Source organism: Ascaphus truei, chromosome 10 (assembly GCF_040206685.1).
Source record: "Ascaphus truei isolate aAscTru1 chromosome 10, aAscTru1.hap1, whole genome shotgun sequence".
Lineage (NCBI taxonomy): Eukaryota > Metazoa > Chordata > Amphibia > Anura > Ascaphidae > Ascaphus > Ascaphus truei.
In genome coordinates this window covers 16293636-16320529 of record NC_134492.1, presented here as the reverse complement: position 1 = coordinate 16320529, position 26894 = coordinate 16293636, and the positions used below count along the sequence as shown (strand labels likewise).

Genomic DNA, 26894 nt, shown 5'->3' with positions numbered 1-26894 from the left:
AGGTGGCCTGATAATAGAAAAGGATGTAGCTGTCAAACAGAGGAAGATATCTGCTGGTCTGACCACAGGGACTGGTTACTTGCAGAGCTCAGATGCTTGTTATTGACTGTGTATGCCGTGCTGACTACAAAGAGTAATACAGTATCCAGAGAACAACGAAGAAATGACGACAGCTTTAGCGCCTTAATCTTCACTCTGTCCGGTTCTATCGCCAACGTACATCTGCGTTGCCCCAAAGGCTGCTCCCCTCTACACAGGACCAGTGTACGAAGGGTTAACATTTGCTTGTACTTTGTGGAACGTCAACCCCACCCACTGGAATGTTAATGAGCGAAGAGGACACAAAGATCTTTTTGTTCACAGCTGCAGTGAAAATCAACCACCCCAGTGTACATCTGCGTTGCCCCAAAGGCGGACAGCCTTTGGCACAGCTAAAGGGTGTGAGCCGTTTGCTGATGTGAAAGCTGCTCTATTTCAATCTGAAACTCACAAGCCCTTTATCCCCGGTACCCAATTTTCCAACTCTATCTGTCCATGAAATGTCTGTGAATTGACTGTATATCCTCTGTTCTTTTAATGTTACCATGTATTTTTATAGCTCTGTGCCCAGGACATACTTGAAATCGAGAGGTAAATCTACTTGCTGGTAAAACATTTTTATAAATAAATTAAAAAAAAAAACCTGGATCTGAGTTTTGGGAAATGGCCTATACTGTATCATACGGATAGTTTCCATTGTGTGCTCGGTGGAAACCTGGCATTCTCTGGGAGGTCAGCAGAGGTTTCCCCAACAATTATGCAGTGATTGCGATATTACGGTTGAGTCTCAAGTCTTCTTTGCTATATCATTTCTCTTTGAATGTAGTGATGTTAAAGTTTTTCAAATATGTCTTCTAGTAAAGTTATTTAATAGGAAGGTGTGTGGGTGTATGTGTACATATATAATATACAAATAGATAGCATTTTAGAAACATTGGTTAGGTAGGCTGCGGTTCCAGTGTCATATTCCAACGTCGGATATTTTGAAAGGGTTCAGAAATTGGTTAAAGCCTGAAAATCACTCCTGTAATGTATCCTTCTGCAGCAATAGTGAATATGGCTGCATACTACATATTAAAGTGGCAATACAAGCGGGCCATTTTTTATATATAACATAGGATTGAAGCAGGGGTCTCCAGAGATGAAACCCTTTAATTTCAGCTCTGGGGACCCGCTGCGTCTCTACTTACCTCCCTATGGGGTTGATGTAATGGCGGAGTTTCAAACGTGCAGACCAATAGGAAGCTGTGATGTCAGGTACAGCTCCCTTTTAGCCTGCGTGACCCGAGAGCTTTACACTTTGCCAAAATACCGACACCCCCCTTTGGAGGTCTGTATCTTGGAAAACAGGGGGTTCCCAGAGCTTAAATGTATGGGGTTCATCTCCGGAGACCCCATGCTTCAAACCTATGTTTAAAAAAGTGTGCGTGTGGGCCGAGCACGTGCATTTTAAGTGAAACTTTTGTATTTTGTCACTGAAATTGTATTTGTGATGGTGATGGTTTTAATTAAAAATCAAAACAATTTCAGTGCCAAAATGCAAAGAAGTTTGACTCAGAACGCGTGTGGCACACCGCCCATTTTACCTATTTGTACCGCTATATGTATAGTAATGGTGAATTCCTCGTGTGTGTGTGTGTGTCTCTCTGTGTGCGTGTCTGTGTCTCTCTGTGTGTGCCTGTCTGAACGCATGCGCATCTCTGTATGTCTGTCTCTGTGTGTGTGTTGCGCCTGTGGTGCGTGTGCGCGGATACTGAGCAGGCGCACCCGAATGGCGCCAACCACGCAGGCACGCCGAGCTGTCGGCATTGGCTTCTGCGCATGTGCGCCGAGCGTGGGAGGCCTCCGAATCCGCACCAGCTGCCATAACGGCCTCTTCTGCCAGCAGTGACGTCACGTCCGGGACCGCACATCCCTCACCAACAAGGCAATTTAGTCCAAAGGAAATTTTCATTTGGTAGGTGCCAGCATAGAACTTTCAAAAATAATAATACATTTAAAAAGCGCATCATTTGCTCATTTAATACAAAATTCTGCTTTCATTTTATACTGATCCACTAGGAAGGAAGAGAAAAGAAGCTGGCAACTTTTTAACCTAATGTAATTTTTGCTCCCCTTTCTTGATTAAATTGTCCTGCGCTCTTATGTGAATAAAAAAATGTGTTATCAAACTGACGCTCTATACAAAATAAAGTGCAATTCTTATATAAGAAAGATGCATTGGACATGATGTTGCCAATGATGGATAGCCTTAAAAGAATGGATAGTATGTGAGTACACATTCTATAGGATACCAAGAATCTGATTGGTCTTTATCTCAGAGACATATTGCACTATTTGTGTTTTCATTTTTTATTCACACGTCTGCGCACCCCACTACTTGGACTTTGACATTTCCTAGGATTGAAAGAGCAATCCCACCAAGGGTTTCAGCAGCACTTTGCAGAGTATGTTTAACTTTTTTATTGTTCACTGTTATCTATTTCACCACAGATTTATCTGTTTATACTAATTGCTGTATTTCACCAAGCACTTTCTTATATAAGAATTACACTTTATTTTGTATAGAGCGTCAGTTTGATAACACATTTTATGTAGCAGGTACAAAATCTCCTCTGTTATCACTTATTGCCCCGGGTTATAGAAAGCACTAAAGCAGAGTAAATGTACTTTAATGTGACTTGTAAGACTAAAATACATTTTTACATAAGAAGCATGTTTGTGGTTGAAGCTTGACATTTTTTGGGAAGGGAAACTAAAATGTCAAATATAATGGAGCACAAATTGAGCACAACTAAACATGTCCTTTTAACTTCTCGGAGAGATGTTGGCACACACCGGTCACCTACCCATATTCAGGAGAATGGATCGCTCATAATTCACTGAAAAATACTTTCTCCCTGAAAATGTCTCCTCCACCCAATGCAAGAAAGGTAAAGATGGAGATATCGCTCACATTTTCCTACCAAATCTCCTTGCAATTCATTTTCACATTAGCCGGTAAGATAAAACCCATGTTTTCTAATAAGAAATAAAAACAACACCAATACATAAAAAGACTCTACCCTGTAATATGATAACTAAAAAAAAAGATATTTCATGTAAAAAAAAGAAAAATGCTTTAGTCTGCATTGTTTATAGCATGGGAAGCCAACTCCAGTCCTCAAGGGCTACCTGCAGGTCTGGTTTCCAGTGAGTCACCTGTGCTGAAGCAGGGATAACCTGACCTTTTGCTAGCACTTGAGGACTGAAGCTGCCTACCCCTGGTTTATGGTGAATGATGCAGGGGAGCTTTAGAGTCCAAGTTTCAAACAGAAAAGGATCATAAACAACGGACCATTTATTTATTGCAAAAAATACATGCATGTCGTAGAGAAAATATACAAATGTAGTATTCTAAATAAATATATATTATGTACAGAGTATTCTACATCTTGTCCAGACACTGTGTAACATACATTACATTCAAGTACAGTGAACGGGCTCAGATACTGGAAGCACAAACCGTCTTATAACTGAGCAAAATCATAACTTCATCGCTGAAATGTACCAACCCTTTCGCAAGGTTTCAGGGGAAAGAACGAACATAGCAAAAATAGGGAAGGATTTTAATCCCTTTTCTGCCAGAAGGGCCTGCAATGCTGAGGGTTGAGTGGAGCTTTAAAATCTCCAAACTTGTCCGTCCAAATCAGATCCTTTTTCCAAACAAATACCCTGTGCATTTTACATTTGATCTATGTTATGTTGAACTGATTTGTCCTTTGCTTCTGAAGTTAATTTGCAAGCACAGTAAATCATTTGACATTATTTTGATACTATAACACACTGCAATGCAGATGGCAACATTTGCATTTTAAGCGCAAGTTTCTGCCTAATTTGACAGATCCTTGCAAGATATGGATCCTTCCAAGTGTAAGTCTCACTGTACTATAAGTACGCAGCAAGACCCCTACAATGTCCACAGGCACTGAAATTGTTACAATGCAGAAAAAAAGGGTTCATATCACATAGAAACGTCTGCTATGCGCTTGTCTTTTCACATATAGAACCACCATCTACCACGTCTGTACGTTTGTCAACAGATCTGCTTCGTCTTCTTGCCGTCCCAATTCCAAATGCGAAATATTCGTCATATAGACCTTTAACCAGAGCCTTCTTTAATATACATCGCAAGGGAGCCGGAGGAAAAATCTTGTGAAGGTCAAGATTCGGACAAGATGCTCTGCGTGGAAGATTGGGCCATGTTCATTCCTTCTGATCTGACTTGCTGGCAAATGTTTATCATGCAGATTAGAAGAAGGAAGACCACAACAAGGTCATCGATCACGCTGAGGATTCCACACAGAGGGTCCGGGACCACATCCAATGGGGAAGACAAGCACAGAAGTGCTCCAAATGAGCACACAACAACCCGAAGGCAGAAGATCCACACGAGACCGCCCATGGTGAAGATCCTTCTCAACGCGAGGTGTAGTAGTGACGGCAGGTCATAAAGGTAGTCTGTCATCTAAAAGAAAAGCAATGGAAGATCAGATGCCTTGTGTCATAAGCAATTTAATCGTTTCGGTGCACTGTGCAAGTTCCAACCATCCACTAGACTTGTTACTTAATTTCTCACTGTAGTTGGGCATTGCGGTTCTTTTGCAGGTTACCTTGGCAGCAAAAGGGTTAAGAGCCACATATTAAGGCTCACAGAAAAAGCTCGATATAGTAAATAGTAGGGATGCTCTGAATTGCTTTATATCGGATCTTGCGGTGATTTAGAAAAATAATGGTTCTCTGATTCAAGAAATGCTTCAATAATATCTATGTCCTATATACAGAAAGAGGGAACCCAATCTGGATGCTCTGCCAGACACGTACAGTATACAAAGGGACAGAGCCTCTTTGGTTAACATAAATTATTAAGCAAGTTGCATTGTAGGCACAAACCAAGTGGTAATCCTGGTACTGTCACATGCTACTGACCGCTGTTTGCATGTTCATTTACAGGGGCAGGTTATATTTTCCACCCACCAAAGCTTTGTTGCTTTTTGAAGCAGTGTGATTCTGGCAGGAAAAGGGTCCAGGCAGAAGCAGATTCACTTACAGGTCGTGGTTTCCCAGAGAAGCGTTTATTGTAATGTCTAATGTCCTGTACAATGTCTCTGCTCATCTTGTCCTGCTGATTTTCACAGAAGTGGTTGTAAAGAAGAACGACCTAAAATAAAAAACAGTAACAGATTTTGTTATAACAATTTCTCAAGGGAAAGTGTATTGCATTTTGGGAGAGAGAGGGAGGGGGGGAGAGAGAGGGAGGTGGGAGAGAGAGGGAGGGGGAGGGGTGGGGAGAGGGGGAGAGGGGTGGGGAGAGGGGAGATGGGGGAGGGGTGGGGAGAACGGGGGAGGGGTGGGGAGAACGGGGGAGGGGGAGGGGGTGGGGGAGGGTGGGGAGAGGGGGTGGGGGAGGGTGGGGAGAGGGAGGGGAGGAGGGGGGAGGAAGGGAGGGTGGAGAGAGGGAGGGGAGGACAGGGGAGAGGCAGGGGGGGGAGAAAGAGAGGGAGGCAGGGGGGGAGAAAGAGAGGGAGGCAGGGGGGGAGAAAGAGAGGGTGGGGGGGAGTATATATACACAGTATATATACACAGTATATAATAATCAAGTGGAACCTAAATCATCTTTCCCCCACAAGTTCAGTGTTATCACCCACTTGCACAACATATGTTTACCTTTTGTCTGCAGAGGGGACAACTGACCGCTCCTAACCAGGGATCATGTTTCCAATACGCCATAAGACAGGACCCTAAAACAAAGGGAAAACAGACACTGCTTATCGATCATGCGGCAGGGCACGGATAAAGATTCCCCTGGATTTGGGATCTGAAATGTTTCTTGATCATGCACAACTTCGATGTTAATTAGTAATCGTGTAAGGAACCACCATAACTAGTCACTAATAGTGGCGGTAGCCAACTCCAGTCCTCAAGGGCCACCAACAGGTCAGTTTTTCGGGCTATCCCCGCTTCAGCACAGGTGGCTCAATCAGTGGCTCTGTCATTATGATTGAGCCACCTGTGCTGAAGCAGGGATATGCTGGAAACTTGACTTGTTGGCGGACCCGGAAGACCAGAGTTGGCTACCCCTGCACTAATACATTAACCCCATCAGTACCAGAGGGACTTGCAACAGATTGAATGCCCTTGAGGTACCAGCCATCGTTATTAAAATAAGTTATGGTGTTTGATGAGTCGGGCGACACCTCTTGCTATACTGCGGTCTTGTGGGATAGAAAACCTGAAGCATTGTAAGAAATATTACTTGCTGGGAGGAGCAGTGAGGAGCATGCTACATTTGAAACACGTCTTAACCTAAAATGTTCAACATTTCCATATTTTGTACTTCCTCCCTTCAGGGGTTTATTCACTAAACTGGATTCTATTAAAATATTACATTGAAGTTTCTGTGCGGTAGTGGCCCAATTGTAACTATCGCAGTTAATATTTATTGATAGTTGAATAAATAACACACTGTTTCATCTTGATCACAACCAGTAGGTTTCTGTTTTGGAGAAATATTGAATATATTCAAATATGTTTTTTATGACCACCTAACGATTACCATCGAACTCACAGAATCCAAAAAAAAAAAAAAAACAATAAATGAATATTTTAGGAATTTGTGAAAAAGATAAAAGGAGTAATTGTTTGGGGAACAAAGCTGCAGGATATGCATTGAGCTAGTGCTGCGTTTTAAAGAGGATTGCTGCTTTATGGGGATTATATTGAGCTGCAAGAAGGATACAGATAATAATAAATGTAAAAAAAAGGACATATTTATTTGGAGATTGGATTTCCCGTGAATTTCCTGAACACATGGTTCGTGATCAGTCTGAAAAGGGAAGTGCACGGCAGCTGAGCAGGAATCTGGCCGTTTCCTGCACACAGTGAGTAATCGCATTCAAGGTATACAATGACTGATTCACATCACTAACCCGGTTATCATCAATATATTAACGTTTGATAATGAAATCCGAGTCCGGGTTGATCCAGACCCCCAGGCAGTGCATGAGGATGGTTCAGCAGCCTGCTCAGCACACAACAGTTCAGCAGGCAATTGAGACGGCATTTTCTGAGCTCTGCCTCAATAATAATGATTTTTCTTGTGTAACGTTGCAGAGTACAAACCGCTGCACACTGAATGTTTCTAGCAAGGCTTTACTATCCCATTTCTGGTATATGAGGTTCATACAGACAAAGGCTCATATATATTAAGCAGTTAGGCCTTATGCTACCTTACTGCCCACCTTATTGGACATAAGAGGACTTGTGGCTTAGCATTGCTTAAATCTGGCCGCAAATGACTTGCACAAGGAGCTAACACATAGCCGACGCTGGTTCGTGCCTCGTACCATGCTAACGATATTTATCTTCATTCTGAGGCTTGTTTTTATAGTTGGCGCATGCGTGCGCTAATGCTCGTGCACGTGAATCACACTGTGTGTGCAGGTCTGTGCTGTGAGCGACAGCATAATGGCACGTACTCACCATGGTTTACTTTAACTACTGGATATGTGGGAGGAGGAGGGGGTTACTCGGGTGTGTAGTGCTTAATAAAAAATAAAAAGCATTTGCAGTGTATTGTCGTTTTTAAAACTTTCAATTATTCAAATAGTTGTCATTTTAATGGAAACATAGGAGCGAACCTATGCGCAATTCAGCTAGTTTTTCTCAATTTGTTTTCCAGATCATCCAAATGTTTTCAATCACCATCTATTAAATTCGGGCACAAAAGACGGAACTGTAAATTTATTGTTATTGGGAGCAGTTCAGAAAGGACGCAAAATACAAAGTAATTGCAGCCTCACTGTGATTGGCTAATAGAGCGTGACGGGTCTTTCCTCCGATCTGCCGGCTCAACGCTCACTGCCATGTGCGTGCGCGTCAGAAGCGTAGAACGTCAGGCCTGGACACAGCCAATTCTAATTGACACGCACGCACTATGTTACATGCCTAAGCAGCCATTAATGCTTCAATAGGTTACTAATCTATATACTGAGTAAGCCAATGTCTGGTACTTGGCTGTTAGCTGGTACTGTATATGAACCTTAAACATGTGACATTTCTTGCGTTGCAAGTGTGTGCTGCATTGTACATTGCAGAGCAATACAGGCACAACAAATCTAGTCCACAAGAGCAAGCAATCTAATTTGTATATCTCAGGACACACAACCGCTGTAAGCTCGGAACCCAAACCCACCACACCATATAGATTTGTGTCAAGAGGCGTGGTACTAGGGTTGTGACCTCATGTATAGAACACAAGATACAAATCCTCATTGCTACATCCAATATGACAAATTATATAGTTAAATACTTATCTGTTTTTTGTTTCATAAGCGTGGGTCATTTAGTTAAATTCTTTGGCCAAAGCATTTTAAGCTTTGCAAACCCCATCAAGGTATCTCCCTCTTCTGCAAGTCCTAACACAACCTGCAAAGGCTCCAGCAACCTTGCTAATGGAGGGAGAACTGTATTAATAGACTGGTCACTCACAGGCGCATTGCAAGAACTGCCATTAAAAAGGTGGGATGCGTGGTGGCCAAAGAATTTATCTAAATGAGCCTCACTTATGAAAAGAAACAGATAAGTATGTAACTACTGTATATAATATGTCATATTGGCTGTAGCACTGAGGCTTTTAATCTTTTGTTGTATATCTCAGGACAGGAAGATAATGTGACTGGCTCACAGTCCCACAAAAAGACTTCCATTTTCACCTCATGAAGATTATATAGGGAAGAAAGTTAGTCTGGCTTCTTCCTATTTAGAGTACGATTGTGCTAATTATACTGTATTATAAATAATGCTTTATAGCTACAAAGTGACACGAGTTGTTATAACCCCAGTTACTGCTACTTGTCCATGAATATGTCAACAACAGTGAGGAATATCGTTTGTGATGTTGCGAAAAATGTGCAATTCCTAATATTAATAACACATTAATATGCAACCTTTTGTTCAAAAGTGAGGCTTATATTTCACCCTAGTAAAAAAATAAACATTGCCAGCTCACGTAACTCCATGTTTACTCTTGGCTGCACCAACAAAGTGAGCAGAAGGTTTAAAAATAGCCAAGTCAGGCGGAAAGAAAACTTGTGAAATCCCACTCTCCGTTTGGACGGTTCAGGTCAGGCTTTACTGGGCAAGCCGCCATAACCGTGAGTTTCACATGATGCAACCTATAATCAAACAGAAAAGGGTTTAACCCTTGGGAGGCAGTGCTGCGGTGTGGTTTTCATGGGAACGTGATGGCTACTGCCTGGTTTCGCTGCACATTTAACATGTAGAATGGCACAACTTCTGTTATTGTGGCTTTATCATTAAATCACTTTCAATATTATTTGTAATTTATTCATTTCATATACCCACTGTTGTGTTAGGACGTGTCCACAGTGGAACGCGCTAGCTTCCGCGCTCCCCCGTGGCGTCGCGCTTCGAAATAAAAACTTGTTTGTATTGCGAAGCGCATGTGGTCGCGCACTATGCACACAGTATGCACTGGCATCATAGTGTTTATTTTGGCGCAAGATACGTAGCTCGCGCCGTATCATGCACTATGGACACGCCCTTAACCTACTTGAAGCAGCAAATCCACTTTTTTTTTTAACTTACTTTAAGAGATTTCTTCTTGTTCTTTCCAATGCTGTTTTTATATATATATTTTAATCTAATGCTCCATTCAGGAGATATAAACATTTAAATTATTAAGTGTCCGCGAGGTTAAAATGGAGCTCTTCCCACAGCCCATACATAGCACACTAGAGATACGGAAAATGAAGATTTTTAACACTAAAAAGAAATGTGCTGAGCGGGGGCAAGATACAAACATTATACGCGTTAGACGCATGTAGGCTTCTGGGGGGGGGGGGGGGTTTAAACCTTCACTAGTCTGAGTCATTAAAGCTTAGCGACAATTCTTTATAGCTGGACACAGTGAGTCCCTCACTATAATGATACTGTTGGCGAATGATCAGCCATGACAGGACCAGGGAGGAGGGATTATGTGATGGTTGTAAAACGCCTGAATTGCACCAAGTTTAAAAAAAGTAGGATCGAACGGTTAATATGAAATATCCTCACATTTCCTCTGAAACAACAACCGCTGCAATTCCCACTGTTTTAGCGACCTTCTGGCTAATTTGGCACGCTATGTATACCAGACTGAATCTACCGATCTAGTAACCAAGCCGGCCTTCAAAGACGTGAGAACCAAGCCTGGATCTCTGACTTATTCTTAATTAGTCTCGGTCTTCAAATTTAAGAAATGTATTTCCGAATAGCGATTAGTTTGGAGTTGAGAGGGCACGCAACTATCATAGTGCAGCTAGTATTTCAACCTAGTCCATTAAAAAGTGACAACGGACCCCAAGTTGTGCAAAGCACTACAGGCAATGACAATGGACGTGCACATCCCAAATCCACAGCAACACAAACGGAAGCCCCTGTTTAAACCTAAGGTACTGTATACACCATTACATATACAGTATTATATATCATATATTATCAAATAAATGACAGTGGACCTGTCATTGACGAAAGCTTTAAAGCACTGGACAGAAACGTATATCCACTACTTAATGCTAATTTGCAACTGAATTGACAGAGCCCATGAACTGTTGCTTTAAATACATAGCTATCTAATTATTGCATTACTAAATGTATTAAAGTATTTCTTATGACTGCTTTCCTTGAAGCATGTTGTAATTTAGGTGTGTGCTGTACTCACCTCTCACTGCATGCTGTGAACGTTACAAAGGGGTGTGTGTCAGTTTAATGCTGCTATTGGCCATCCGTCTCTTGCACAATACAGAAAAGGGGTTTATATATTTATTTCTTAGGAAGTGCATTGGTCACAAGGATTTTTGATAGAAATAAATGTTTGGCAACTTTTGAACTGCAGTGACCACATACATGCAATTGCAAAATGCAGGGGGAGACAATAATTTGAATATGATGTCTGAATTTGTGATAATAGTATGGGAGAGGAAATGTAAGGAAAATAATAGAGATCGTTACAGATTTTCCTGAAAATTTGCCAGGTTTTATTCACAAAAATGTGGCAAGCATTAAAAGTTATTGTGCAGGTAACAGTACCCTTTATATATTGCCTCTTCCACAGCTTTATGGTAAAAAGTGATTGCATTTTAGGCTAAATTAGCACATGTTTTTTATAACATGCCTGCTCTTGTCCTTCTGTTTCCGACCATGTGTTCTGGCTCAATGTGCCTGTGTACGTTCTCTATAGCTCTTGCATCTGGCCCCAGATAAAAGTACCAGCTTCTGCCAGCACTGATTTCTCTCTGGGATGAAAGATTTAAAAAGGCCAATCTGGTGCAGGCGGTCTTTGTGTATAAAGAGAAGCCTTAGCAAGTTCAAACTTTCAAAAAAAAACCAACCCAATTTACCGATCAGCACTTGTTAATGTTATTATTTCGCCCCTTTGCTGCGAGAGAGAGCTGGAAATCTTTGGCGCCCAAGGAATTCAGTCTGAGGTTTGGGGACAGGTCTGACGATGTGACATCGCTGTCACTTACCACAAAACAAATGTCCGCAGTTGGTCTCGACTGGCAAGGTGGCTGTCTGGAGGCAGACTGGGCAGTTTAAATCGCTGTGGAAATGAGGTTGACGGAATTTGAAGGCATCCTAGAATCAGAAAAAAATATATATTTTTGAGATCTTTACTTTTTGACTTCATATTGTTTTATTCCTAGGCTTATGAATGTACTTTATGTGAGAACCATGTGTATTAAAACTGTACTCCTGCACCTTTCCTTTGGCTTTTATTTTGCTTCTATGGTTTGAATCTGATTTATTAATGTGTACTTTATTTTATTAATATATTTTAATCAGTGTAGCTGTAAAACTTTTCAAGTATGCCTTAAAAAGGCACCAGAAGAAAAAGCTATTTGCTCAAAATCCAATTGGATGCAAGTGGCTCAGGCAGGAATGAAACCCACAAATGTGACTATTCAAGATCAAATTAAAAACAAAATGGTTATATTGCTCTACATGCATTGTTTCTTTCACTGTAAACTGAAAATAGTAGCAATAATTAAAATAATCTTATAAAGTGCACACAGAAAACTGCAGGGAAAGCCAACTCGAGTCCTCATGAGCTACCAACAGGTCAGGTTTTCAGGATATCCCTGCTTCAGCACAGGTCGCTCAATCAGTCCCTGCTTCATACAGAGGTGGCTCAATCAGTCCCTGCTTCATACAGAGGTGGCTCAATCAGAGGCTCAGTCGATGACTGATTAAGCCACCTGTGCGGAAGCAGGAATATCCTGAAAACCTGACCTGTTGGTAGCTCTTGAGGACTGGAGTTGGCCGCCCCTGCAATATACACAGCACGATAGTGCAGCCATTGGCGCGCTCTCGCCAGTGATCTAGCACATTAGCCCCGCCCCCTTCGTGCACGTGGCTCGTTCGAAACAATGTCCACTTCTCCGGCTGGGGGGCGTTGTGTATCTCCCGCTGCCACACCCCAGCAGGATTAGTAACGTTGTCTACATCTGTACACAGCATGTTACAAGCATTGCAAGTCATTGCTTGTTCATTACTGTTGTCTATGAAAGATTTACCAGCTGATGCCAGCGCTTGGTACAGACATCATGTTAATCAGCCACTCACTTTGTGGTTTGTTGTGGATAACTTTCTCTTGGCTTTTTGTTGGTGATTCATGTCCAGTTTGGTCACACTAGAGAATCTGGAAAGGTAATAACATAAGTTGGGTTAATTTAACCATTAGAGATCGCAAGCTCTGGTTAGCAATCATATTTAGGTTCTTGTATAAACAAACAAGAAATACATATGCATTCTAAATACATTTATTTGCAATGTGTTACCAGTTCATCATTGATTCGTGGGACAGATTGAGATTATATTGAATAACAATAAGTAATCGGTGCTCCTTTTTCTATATATCTCAAGATCTGGAGGGTTTCAATGTCGTACCAATGTCATCCTGCACCTGGAGACCCCAGATTACAACTCCGAAACAAGAACAAATCAGTTTGTGGCCAGAAGAGCTGCATTTACAGTAACAATTCTGCTGCTAGTGTTCAATATTTCCTTAGAACAAAAAAACAACTAGGGGTGGCCAACTCCAGTACTCAAGGGCCACCAACAGGGCAGGTTTTCAGAATATCCCTGGTTCAGCACAGGTGGCTCAGTCAAAGACTAAGCCACCTGTGCTGAAGCAAGGATATCCTTAATACCTGGCCTGTTCCTTAAGGATTGGAGCTGGTCACCCCTGATATAAACACTCCGGCGTGAAGCTCACTCTCCATGTGAACATTTTACCATTCACTTGACCTTGTCCTGTTTTTGTATTTTTTATTCCATCACGTTGTTCAGCTCAGACAGGTCTCCTATACACATGTACCATGTCGGCACAGATGGAGATTGTGCAGGTATTTTCGAGAACCCAAAACTTTCTTGTGCGCTATCAAATCTGAAGTGACTTGTGAGATCTAGAAATGACATCTATGAGGAACTCTTCTGCTGCTCCATTAAAACAATTGTATGCACACCCCAAGGTGCTGCCTACAATACAACATATGACAGCAAAACATCTAACACAACAGGTGTGTGTAAAAGTTGGCACAACACTCCGTTTTACATCATTGCAAGGGTTTCATTTTATTTTTGCCACAGTTAATAACCAAAATAAGACCTCGGTGTAGTTTGTAGGTTATTGTTCCTGTGATGATGCTCTGTGTCACCATTGTGTGGCCTGTGCTTTTCTCATGGGAAAAGTGCTACTTATTTCCGGTTTTGCACACCTGCTTGTAAAAAGTCTTCTAGAACTAGTATTTCCTACAGACATGATGCTACGCAGTTATAGAAAATTCCCGGAGACAGAATTGGGGATCTGTTATGATAAGACCAGTTCCCGCAGTACAAAGGTCTGTGAATACTAGGGATGTATACAAACTCAAGATAAAGAAAAAAGAACTCACTGACCTTACTGTAAATGCAGATAACATAGGTAACCATTAGTTAACAGCACAGAGAGAAGCGTTTACACACAACACTGCCCTCAGTTGACCTTGAACCAATACTAACTATAATGCTATGCTTAATGCCTTTAGTGCTACATGGCCCTACTGGTGAGAGAAATGCTAAGAAATGTGACGTTTCAATAAAGCAGTATTGTTCATAGTAACGAGCAGTACACAGTTGATGTATTAGTTAAAATAGAGTGGGTAAACAATCTCACTAGGAGAATCACGGAAATCCATTTTCTGAATTGTATTACCCAGAATCCCTGGCTGCAATGGAAGCGCTGCATGCTAAGAGATAATGGGGAAACGCAGGGTTGCAGGCCTGTCTAAAGACGTGAATGTGCGCACAAGGGATATTTTTTTATTTGCTATTACTAACGTGCAATTTATATGATCAGAACATCTTGACGACAGATGTATTTTTTTTTTTTTAATGGTGTGTGGAGTTCCGCCTAATGCACTGCTACATAATTCAGCTAAAATGTGTGGCTAAATAGGCATTTGGTAGGTCTGCTGCCAAAGTTAGGGCTGTTCCTGCAAATTGCATACAGACGTGGGTCAACAGATAGCACAGACCGTGTTCCACAATAATGGAAAACTTTACAAGACGATTGTGCAGAAAAAGCAGAAACCAGCTTGGGGAGTTGCAGTAATATAGTGATACTCAATATAATGATACGGAAGCATTGGGAGCGGGGGGGGGGGTAATGGCGTGAGGAAATCTTTTGGATAGCACATTCAACAAATTCTGCTATTACAATCAGGAAAATCTCATTGCAAAATATTCTGCAAAGTGCACTGGTTAGGAATTCTCAGTCAGGTGTGATCTGGACACTTTACTGCTAACAACACTATATTATGTATAATTTCATCAGTGTTAAAATAGCAGTTAGCAACTGCCTACCAAAGAACTACATGAAATACTCACATCAGGCCACTAAGCAATTATTGTGGTTTGTTATCATAACAGTAAATGGTGTGTAACTAAACTGATCATGTGCTAGGCCGCTTTGCAGTAACATGAATTATTTACCTTTGTATTGCTGAATAGCATACAAATCATATTGCCTTATATATAATCCGATATAAATATATAGCTGTGCATACTTCTAAACGAGACCTATTTCTTCCAGGTTGGGCTTTGTGTATAAAACTCTGGTCCCTACATTCTTTGGGCTCTTCTTACTTCTTTTCCTACTTCTTCATGCTTATCTCTGAGAAAAGATGCCCTTATCTCTGGCTGTGTAGGAATTTAGTCATAGAAGCTATTTATATTATACACGTAACAGCAGTTATTACACTTGTAGCAAAGGTTTAGAATTCCATTGAGAAGTGACAAAAATAAAAATTTTAGTCAGTTGTTGAGGTAGGAGAACAAAGTGCCTTAACATTGGTGCTAATCGTTAAATTGCTACCTTTTCAGTACAGGGGCTAATTGTAACTATACTGTTTAACCACGTGCAGAACAAGCACCTTATAAATCACATTAGAAATAAATGACAAATGAGATGTATTAGTAGTAGCACATAGATATTTAATTTTTACGTCACTCAGTCATTACAATAGCATATAAACGCTTATATTAGAAACGTTAAATTTTCCGTGGAAGTCGCCTATACCCATCCGTGGGTGAAGAGGCGGAAAGTACAGTAAAGTATTAGTAACATGCAGCATACACCAATGTGAGGGCAATGTATAAGACTTCTTGCTGCACCAAAACCGCTGCAAAGAAATCAATGGGACTTTTTCCTGATAAACCTGGTGCTGGTTTTTTTTTTTACACATCAGCATATTACTATTTCAACAGGGGGACTTCAATGAATAACCATATCTGTCTTTTGTAGATCGTTTAAGGCAGGGAGTGGCCAACTCCAGTCCTCAAGGGCCACTAACAGGTCAGGTTTTCAGGCTATCCCTGCTTCATCGCAGGTGGCTCAATCGAAGACTGCATCACCTGTGTTGAAGCAGGGATATCCAGAAAACCTGACCTATTAGTGGCCCTTGAGGACTGGAGTTAGCCACCCCTGGTTTAAGGAGTTTGCGTTCAAAGAACAGTCTATTTTCTTTTATCTTAACTTTGCAGACATAGCTGGATCGGTATATCTATATATGTATATGTGTGTATGTATGTACACCTAATTGACTCTAAGGCCGAGTCCATAGCAGGGGAGGCCGTGCTGAGCCGTGCGGACGCTCCGCCCCTGCATCCTCCATGAGGATGTCTTTAGAGGGGGCTCACGCGAGCGTCCGCAGGCGTGCTGAGGCGCTGGATTTTTCAGCCGACAGCCAAGCTGTTTTTCAGAGCACTGTCGGCTGAAAACATCCAATCAGCGCGGAGCAGCGTCAACGTCACAGCGCCGTGACGTTGATGCGTCGCAGGCGATTGGCCCAGCGACGTCACTGCCCCGCCTCCCTCAGTCTCCCCCCGCCTCCCGATCGCGCCCGCCTGCATGGGCATGAAATCGCGTAGATTTCAGCAGGCGAGCCTCAGCCCTGTTACCCCCTCTATGGCCCCAGCCTTACATAGAATTGCAGAACACTTGTCCTACCTGTATTGGGGAGGTCTGCAGAACGTGTGCCTGACCATGTCTGCTCCTGTATAGCCCAGCATAGACTCCTTCAGCTTACACGTCTGACCCATACACCAGCTGACTGCAAACTGTTGTAATGCAGTCATTGCACGCAGACCTAAAAGGCAGCGGATAGCTGTCCCTGTTAAACATTAACCTGGTGTCAAGGTTTTCATAATAACACACACAAAAGAAGAAACTCGGGTTAAGAGAATACTCAAGAGTACAGATTAAACTGCATACAATATTACAACTAATAAAGGCAGGAGTAGGAAAAAATTTTAATAAAAAAACATCTAACATTTGGCAGTATAATGAATGTTGAGTCTATCAAACATTAACTCGATCATGTTCCTGTCACAAGTATTTTGATCATATGACACGTGGAAAGCGTTGTAGCTGCCGGGCAGTCCCAGTTGGCTGCACAACACTGTTTAATAATTGTGAATATTTCTGGTAAATCCTGCCTCATAAGGAATAGGATAAATAACCCATATCTGGTAACCCGGTACACGCAAAATAATCTTCCCACTGTGGTTTCCACATTAAAGAAATGATTCAATGTTCAAATCTAAAAATTGCAATCTACTTATTATAGGTGCTTTAACACAGGGGTGCTTTGACTGATCCCTCCCCCCCCCACCCCCCACGTCAGATATAAAGGATATCCCTGCTTCAGAACATACAGAACCCCAATAAGCTCATATTGAACCCCCAAAATAACCACAATATATATGCGTATAGGTGTCAAAGAGCAGTGCTACTGAGCATGGCAATATATATTTCAAACCAGAGACAGAACATGAAATACAGACAGAGCTCAGTGCTACATCCATAAACACAGATACACGGTAGTGCCTATATATATATATCTATATCTATATATTCAAAAGAAATCCTTTTTATATACATATATATATATATGTATATATGCACTGTACCGTGTATCTGTGTTTATGGATGTAGCACTGAGCTGTCTGTTTCATGTTCTGTCTCTGGTTTTAAATACCCCTGCTTCAGCACAGGTTGCTTAATCAGGCGCTGTCTTTGACTGGGCCTCCCATTGAGCCACCTGTGCTGAAGCTGGGACTGATTGAGTCTAGCTGAAGCAAGGATATCCTGAAAACCTGACCTGTTGTGGGGTCTTAAGAACTGGAGTTGAGTATCACTGCTTTAATACATTGTGGACAATATTTACATACAAATCAGCGCTAGGCACTGCTTAGTAAATAGAGCCCTTTACATCCCATTCAAACAAATAGACTTATGGAGTAATAACACTTGGTAAAAATGGCCCTTTGGCCCATTCACTTGAATAGGCCATAATGTGCCCTAGTGCTGGAGTTGTCTCATGTAGTAACTGCTTTGCAAATATTGCCCTATATGGGGTAAACAGACCCTTTAACAATTGAAATAAGTACACATTATTTCCCCAGTCAATGTTGGCTAGAACGTACAACCAAGTGAGCATCTTCTATGGAAGCACTATATCAAGTGCAAGTTATTATGTTCCAAGATAATGTTACCTGTAAAACATGTGTATTGAAGGATTGATTTGCATATGCTTACTGTATATACACAGAGGTTGATGTAGTGACAGTGTAATTCCTTTATGCTCCGCCTCACATACTAACAACAATAGGATAACCTGGCTTACAATGGGTACAAGACATCAAAAAGGAGGTAAAGTACCTGTTAATTATTTACAGTTGGAGGGAGCTAAACCTTAAGACTAAAATGTTATTACAGTATATACCTACAAGCTGACAAGAGGCACCCCAGGAGATATATATATCATCTGAGATCTGACTCCAAAAGACTGTTCATGGTCCCAAAGCTCAACAAAGTATCCGCCCGCTCCTCCTTCTCTTACCGTGCACCGCAAAACTGGAACAACCTACCGGAGACTCTCACATCCACCACCAGTTTAAGTTCTTTCAAAACTAAGGCCTCGGCCATGCTCCCTGCTGGCGTGCTGAGGCACAGGGAAAGCGGGTGCTTTCCCTGGCCTTGCGGTTGCTTACCGCACGCGCTGTCAGCGGGCCGTCAGGGGGTGGGCCGGGGGCGGGCCAGTGACGTCATGGAGCTGGTTCGCCCTCATTGGGCGAACCGCTCAAGTGACCGGCCTGTCGCGCCGGCAAGCGGGGGAATTTTAAATTCCCCTAAGACCTGCGCTTCCGCAAGCGCGCGGAAGCGCAGGCGAGCCCCTACTAAAGCCGCTCTAATTGCGGCTGTAGGGGCTCAGTGCTGAGCGGGAGCGCGCCTCAGCACGCTTCCTACAGCAAGCGGTAAACATGGCCGAGGCCTTAGGCTATCTCACATTTTAATCTGGTCTGTAACTGTTACATAAGCCTATAATATACATCTTCTCTAACTGTGCATGCAATGTATTATATATAATGTATACCCTGTTCATTTATGTAACTGTATTTGTAACCATGTATTATTTGTCATATTAACTATGTCCAGGACATACTTGAAAACGAGAGGTAACTCTCAATGTATTACTTCCTGGTAAAACATACATACACACACACACATATATATATCAGAATAAATGAGTTCTTCAGTATTAGGTGATACCTTTTTTATTGGACTAACAATTGATGTCATAGGACAAGCTTTCCAGAGTTCTCCTCTCCCTCTCAGGTCAAGCAATACTGATATACACAGGAATCTATGGCTCACACCCTATCAAAATTGTTTGCAATTATCCTGCTTGCCTCTATTCTTATCGACACGTTCTCTCCCCCGTTCTCCCACAGCATCCCTCCCCCTCCACACCTTTCCTTGTCACCCTCCCCTGGCTTCAAAACACTTTTAACACCCTACCTATCTACAGTACATATCTGTTTTTTCCCCCCTCTCTACACTGTTTTAGCCATAGATTCCTGTGTATATCAGTATTGCTTTACCTGAAGAAGAGAGAACTCTCGAAAGCTTGTCCTATGACATAAATTGTTAGTCCAATAAAAAAGGCATCACCTAATACTGAAGAACTCATTTATTCTGCACTATCGCAACTGGACTAACACGGCTATTTCCTGATATATATATATATATATATATACATGTAGAGGTATCAGTACCGTGTTAGCCGAGCTTCAATAATCAAAAAATAAATAGATGATACCGTTCTGTGGCTAACAAAATGCTTTTATTTGTGCGATTGTAACATCGCCGGAAGAAGAGATCAGTGTACTGTATCTCGAAAGCTCGCACAAATAAAAGCATTTCGTTAGCCACAGAACGGTATCATCTATTTATTTTTTGATGATGATATATATATATATATATATATATATATATATATATATATAATGTCAGCCTTTACAAAATTATACAAGCAGAAAAATATATCACATTAACTCCTTTGTAGCCATAAGGGCCCAAAATGCATGAGCAATTCATTCCTAATATGAGGTGTATTATCCTAATCTGCAATCTTTGCAATCGGGGCTGTTACATATAAATAAATACACAGTGCACAAATCAGGCCTCTCCAGATGACATTTGTTGTAGATTATACAACATAAAGGCCTATGTTTACTGAGTGGTGCGAAGACATGACACCTTCTGGCCCACAGTGCTTTCCAAGGTTCTGATGGTTTATTGAGGAAATAATATAGCAGCGATTCCAATGTTGCAATGGTCAGAACTCAACCATTAAGAACCAATTTCCTGTCTCCCAGGTTTCACATTAGGCCTCGGACATGGTCAAAAAGACCGCTCTGAAGGGAAACATTATCCCTATCAGCGCGGCTTTAGACGGCGCTTCCGCACGCGTGTGGAAATGCAGGAAACAGGCAAGTTTAAATTTTGCCAGTCATGCAAGCGCAGGGCCGGTCACGTGACTGCCAGAAGCCAATGGCAGTCCGTGACGTCAGCGCCGTGACGCCCTAGCCCCGCCTCCCACACTGCACTCAAGCGCTCGCTGACGCTCATGCAGGGACAAGAAAAATCTCCTGCGTGAGCAGGTGAGCATGAGCGTCAGCGCTGCCCAGCGCCGCTCACCGTACTATATCCCAGGCCTTACTTTGAAAATAGAAGTAAAAGCAGAGTGCCTGTATACTGTATGACTGTTTGTGCCTATCGCAAATCTTCAGCATAACGGCGCCTTTTACTTAGTTGGTTTGCCGTTTCTAAATAAATAACATTTTCGAATCCTTTGCTAATGACTAGATTGAATCATTGAGCAACACTGCTAACATTTGTCCCATTTGTTTCCCAAGACTTTTTATTTTTTTCCAAGAGTATCACAGGTTTTCTGTTCTGCATACCGGTTACGTGACCCTAGTTCATTTGTGGGAGATACATAGAAAAGAACTCTGCATGTTAAATGCATGCTCTGCCCTTGAGGCAATGCCAGACTGACTTTCAGCCAAGATAGGAAAGCTAAAGTTGGATTTGCAATCGGTCAATTTCTTTAGCCAAAAACCTAGCAACGTTCAAATATTCGTGGAAGAAAATACACAAAAGCCAGAATTTAACGAGACCTTTCACATTTTTTTCTCCTGGCAGTAAAAAAAATCTAAATAATCACACAAATTAGAAATCAGTGTTTCTATGTAGCGATGCTACCAATGTTAATAATAATAGTAATTGGTTAGTTTCACGTAGCACTTAACAGAGACATTTTGCAGACACAGGACGCCGACACTGGGAATTGAACCAGTTTCTCGTTCTCAGTGCCAGTGTCTTTACTTACTGAACCACTCCTTCTCCCTGACATTTAGTATATACTCATTCTCTCTGGTAGTTCCGTTAATTTGTTTGGTAAATTGTTTACAGCAACTGTAATGTATGCAAATGTTCAATGAATTGAGCAGAACTGGGCTCTAATAATAAGGATATGAATGTTCAAATCTTGTTATTGCCCCTATCCAATATTCTGTGAAGCGGCTTTCTCCTTGCAAGGGGAAGGGAACTTCACAGAATACTGAATAAAGCGTGTGTGTGTGTGTGTGTATATATATATATATATAATAATAGCATGTTCTTGTATAGAGAATATATATGGTCTAAAACGCTGACAAAATGTTTCCTGATAAAAGATGGTCGCTAGAAGGACTGAAAAAACAAATTACTAAAACATATCGTTCAGGAGTGGGAGCAGCTGGATCAACGCGTTAGCGATTATGAAGCCAAACAGTGGCGTTCTCGTCTTCGGGCGTGTGTTACAGCAGGACATTTTGAACAAAACTTTATAGTAATCTTAGTGTTTTAGATTAGATTACTACAGTTTAACACATTTACGAGCTACAAAGAAAAACTCCTATTTTTCGTTTAATGAACCTGAACAAAGTATCTTGTACTTGTTGACATAAAAAGTGACATCAATTTAGTTAACATCAATGGATTCTCTGTATTGTGCTTTTTACATAGTGTTAATCTACATAACAGACCTACAATTGTGCAAATTTTCATGGGAATTGAGCAGGCAATATATAAAATATGATGAAAAATAATAAGGGTCCCTTTTTTCATGAACAGTGTGAGAGAGTGTGTGTGAGTGTGAGTGTGTGTAATAAATCTTTCGTAACTGCTTTTTTTTTTACCTTTCTACATAGTAGTTTAGTACATTAGCAGAAGCACCCGCTCCAATCTTTTGGATTATTAGTTATTGTGTGCCCTGACTCAATCTCACTCTCAAATCTGCAGCAAAGGGGAATTTAATAGCTTAATTTAATTCAACAGAGCTCTTGAGAGAAGACCATGCATAAGCCGAAATGTTGAGCTATTAAAGTGTGTGCGTGTCCAAAAGTGTAAATAGGAAAATGTTCCATACTCTTATGACCCATATTTACTAGGAGGTGCTCTGTCATATGAAACCTTCCAATGCTGAAACACAACTTACAGCTGCAGTTCAGTCAATATCCTGCATGTGTTTTTTTTAATAAATCAGTTCTGTAGTAAGAAAAAATACTTTTAGCATTTTCTGTTTTTAAAAAACAACTTTGAAAGACCAATTTTCTTGTATTCTATTTTAACAGCCATTTGCTAAGGCACTGCCCCTTCATGTCCTGTCACAAGCCCTGGCACACCCCTTTGTCAGCCCTGCCCTCCCTCTAGCACGTCAGTGCAGGAGTGCTCATGAATATTCATGAGCTTCCACTGAGAGACAGAAGCAGAAGAAAAACAGATCCTGTCACTAATTATGTCACCAAATTTCGCCTATCAATACATGGAGAACGAATTGACCTGCAGCTATACAGTTCTTTAGGTAATTAGAGATTGCACACATGAAACTATTGAAGTAAAAAAATAAAAAAAAATAAAAAAAAAGACTGAACTGCAGCTTTAATGTCCATTCAAGTATATCTTATGGAAAAGCAGCTTTATGTCCATTTGTCCCAACCACAATAAAAAACTAACTTGGTGTCATTGTGGGGACTTGGAATCTTTCAATCTAATGCAGAAACTGCTTAACAATTTTTTTCGGGTCTCTCTCCATGTTCAATTCACCAACTTGGAGTAGGAAACTCAGATATGAACCTTTGATGAAATCTGCTTATTATAATTTCATGCCAAATCAACAGCGCTAGCTACTGTAACTATAAATACCAGCCTGTTCAACAAAACTACTCGTGCATTTAATTCTATATATAATTATATGTTAGAGCAGGGGTGCGCAAACTTTTTGCCCTGCTCCCCACCCCTTACCTTGTATCTAGCGTCAAATTACGCTGCGGGGTCATGTCACCCTGCAATAGAATTGAGAGCAGGAACTCGCGTCGAGCGGCTAGGCACGCCCCCCGGCGGTTCAGCCAATGAGGGCGAACCTGCCGGGTGACGTCATGGCCGCGCCCCCGTCACTCCTCCGCCACGCCCCCCCCCCCGGTCTCTGCTCCTGCAGTGAGCTGCAGACCAGGGAATTGCCGGAACGCGCAGCCAAAAGCGCGGGCGCGCATTACAGCGCCGTGACCTTAGCCTAAGGCTTGAAATTAGGGTTGCGATGTAAGGAGGGGCAGAAGAGTGTATAGCCTTAAAAGTGAGGAGGATTGTGTGCGATACAGGATTTGATAGGAAGCCAGGAGAGGTATTTCAGGGGACACACAGAGACAGATTTAGGAGAGTGTAAAGTGATTCTGGCAGCAGCGTTTAGGATAGATTGTAGATGATAGGTGAGAGGCAGGAAGGCCGAACAGCAGGGGGTTACAATAGTCAAGACAGGAGAGTGTATATAAAGTATGACGTATTAGTACTGATACATACTGAATAAATGTATATATCAGTAAGTTTGATGAAAACAGATAGAAACTTTCTTTACCCAATTCTGGTAAAATTGTTCATAAAAATAATTTATATCTAAAGTCTTTATTGCATACATCAGTCATGCTTCAATAAAAGGGCAAGAACACCTGAACATCAGCTCCAGTATTACCCACTCAAAGAGGCCATCACTGTTTGTTAAAACTCCAGCATACTTCGAGTCATATTTACCAAGCAGAGCTAAGACTTCTAAACCCTCAGTGCCATGGCATCTTATGGCCAATTCAAGTAAATGGCAAGTGCGCAGTAAGGCTCTATGGCTAAATACTGCTTAGCAAACATGGCTATTTGAAATTTTCATTAATCAGAAGACTAGTTTCCTGTGTGGATTATTAGAAACCAGTCAAACGTTATTCATTATTGCAGTGAAATACATTAAATATAAGTATCAAGATAAAGAAAATCAGGCACGCCATATCTTCAGGTGATAGAATATATTCAACGTTTCAGCTCCGTCACACCTGAAGATATGGAGGGCCTACATTTCTTTAACTTGATACAGTACTAATGTATATATACGGTATACGTTTCTCTCGTCAGCCCATGTCAATACTCTGCTGGATGAAGGTCTCTCTCTCAAAAAAAATATAAAGATAGGCACACCAAAATGGTATACAAAAAAAGTGACTCATCTCAATGTTTCAGCTACCCTCTGTAGCCTGTCTGAAGAGCGAGACAGGCTCTGCAGGCTAGCCAAAACGTTGACTCAACAAGACAGTTTTTTGTATACCTTTTAGGTGTGCCCATCTTTATCTTTTATATATACACACAGTACTTGTGTGCTACTTTTATAGTAGCACCCATTCCAGTATTAGATTGGTGTGTGGACACGAACACACACAATGTAATGCACTCATTTTGTAGATGCTTCTGCCCTCTTCTTCTACAACAAGGTTTGCTACAAGACATACAGCACCACTTTCTTTCACGCCTGCTGTGCCAGAGAGGCCTGAGAAGCATGGCTTTGCAACGTGTTGCAGGGCCCTGTGGATGTGAAGGGTGACCTCGGGCTGCCCGAGGCCCCCAGTCTGTCCGGGGCCCTCCAGTCTGCCCGCCACGTCCGTCTGTCCTCTCCTTGTTTGCGTGTCTAGTGCTACGCGACAAATAGCCGGTGGGGAGTGACCGGGGAGGAGGGGGGATGACCCAGACCCCGCAGGGGTTCAACATAGAAAAAACTCACTGCCAACACCCTCCCTCCGGTCAAAACGCAGCGCCCGACCCCGCACTTCAACCGCCCCCCCCGTGACCCCGCACTCCAACCGCCCCCCCGTGACCCCGCACTCCAACCGCCCCCCCGTGACCCCGCACTCCAACCGCCCCCCCGTGACCCCGCACTCCAACCGCCTTCCGTGACCACGCACACCAACCGCCCTCCGTGACCCCGCACTCCAACCGCCCTCCCTGACCCCGCGCACGGATAGCTCCCCCTTTCCCGCTGCCATTTTCCTCCCCCTGGTTACCTAGGCAACGCTTTCCAAGTTGGACAGCTGGACGTCACCCGCCTGACCCGCCCACATGCGCGCGCTGTCCAACCGCATGCCAACGCTTCCGGGTGCGCGGTGGTGATTGGTCCAACGGTGCGTTCCAAGCCCTTCCATTGGCGAGGAGCCGGTGACAATCACCTTGCCCGCAGGTGTGTCATCCCCCTGTCATCGGCTGTGTGGGCGGGGCTACTGCAACGGGAGTTAAGGGGGGCGTGGTCAGAGTTGGTATTCACCAAGGGTTGGTTACGCAGATTCCGCAGTGCAGGGCTCTCCCCGGGCTGTGACTTACGCAACGTGTAGTGGGAGCTGAGGCAGGGTCACACCAGCACCGCCTCCTCCTCCCAGGTGAGCTGCACTGGATCAGGAGGACGGGAAGCAGCAAACATGGCCGGGAAGGAGAGCGAGCTGTGCGATAGCCTGATCATCTGGGTGAGAAAGGAGGGATGCAGCAGGGGGGAGGGGGACAGCAGGGAGGAGGGGGCGGTATAGTGAGGGTGACATCATTGGATAGTGGTTGATGAGATGCGGGATATGGACAGAGGTTAATATGATGATGGGGGGGCGGGGACGACCATGGTTCGTTTACACCTAAGGGGCTTCTGTTACCTGGGGTGCACAGTGCTTCTAATAATGCATGGGGGGGAGTCAACTGCAGTCCTCAAAAGCCACCAATAGATCAGGTTTTCATAATATCCCTGGCTCAATCAGTGGCTTAGTTGTTGACTCAGCCACTGATTGAGCCACCTGTGCTGAAGCAGGGATATCATGAAAACCTGACCTGTTGGTGGCTTTTGAGGACCTAGAGCTGCCCCCTCCCCCCCACCCTGTTTTAATGGCTTTAAAAAAAAGAGTAGTGGTACTGCCCCCTGGTTTAAGGAAAATAGAATCTGCGTTTATTAAACATTGGGGCAATATTTTTGACATATTTAACCCCTTTGCTGTCGGTGTGGGTGTTGCTGCCTGGCCCCCCTCTAGCAGCAAAGGGGGTTACGGAGTATTGATGTGGTAACAATGGAAAAGCGGAGAGGTGTTTCTAAAATCCCCCCCTTTTTTTCAAAACATAAGTTTAATAAGAAAGTAGTGGTACTCTGGGTGTGAAAATAAAATAGTTGTGGCATTCTATGCCCCCTGTGCACTATGTATAACTTTATTTATTTGATACTAGACATCTGTGTGTTCTAGTACAGAGCAGGCATTGGCATAAACTCTAGGCCATAGAGGGAAGTGTAATGCAATATACAGATTAAAAACATGGAAGTGGCCAGTACTTTTGCCTGGCAGATCTTTATATTGTTGCTATAAAATGGACTTAATACATTAACCATTAGGCTACCTTTATGATGTTCCCTGTACGCTTTGGGGGCTGGCACACCCGGGGTCTGTATGACACAGGGAACGTCATGCTGTTCTAGACGAGGTATTGCGTTCATTGCTCCATTGGTGGCGGTGGCGATTGTAACCACGTCATTGCTAGCCCCAAGCGATGC

At 42.6% G+C, this 26894-nt stretch overlaps 2 protein-coding genes across 4 annotated transcripts in view; one reads left to right on the top strand and one right to left on the bottom strand.

Annotated features, from left to right (window-relative positions):
* Positions 1-3366: 3366 nt before the first annotated feature.
* On the bottom strand, positions 3367-25835 carry LOC142503564 (E3 ubiquitin-protein ligase RNF170-like). Of its 3 annotated transcripts, XM_075616005.1 has the most exons (8): positions 25697-25835; positions 25384-25596; positions 16631-16793; positions 12706-12781; positions 11610-11718; positions 5746-5819; positions 5129-5239; positions 3367-4546 (listed from the first exon to the last, which is right to left on the bottom strand). In XM_075616005.1, the coding sequence occupies exons 3-8, from the start codon at positions 16756-16758 to the stop codon at positions 4241-4243; spliced, it is 804 nt and encodes a 267-aa protein (XP_075472120.1). In that variant the 5' UTR covers positions 16759-16793; positions 25384-25596; positions 25697-25835; the 3' UTR covers positions 3367-4240. The 3 variants fall into 3 exon arrangements, with proteins under 3 accessions (XP_075472120.1, XP_075472122.1, XP_075472121.1); XM_075616007.1 differs by lacking the exon at positions 16631-16793; XM_075616006.1 differs by lacking the exons at positions 25384-25596; positions 25697-25835 and having other exon boundaries at positions 16631-17274.
* The window catches only part of HOOK1 (hook microtubule tethering protein 1), a 41526-nt gene continuing 40277 nt past the window's right edge, over positions 25646-26894 (top strand). The window contains exon 1 of the mRNA XM_075616004.1: positions 25646-25836. Within this exon, the coding sequence (XP_075472119.1) occupies positions 25792-25836 (45 nt within the window). The 5' untranslated portion in view covers positions 25646-25791. The remainder of the gene's footprint in view (positions 25837-26894) is intronic.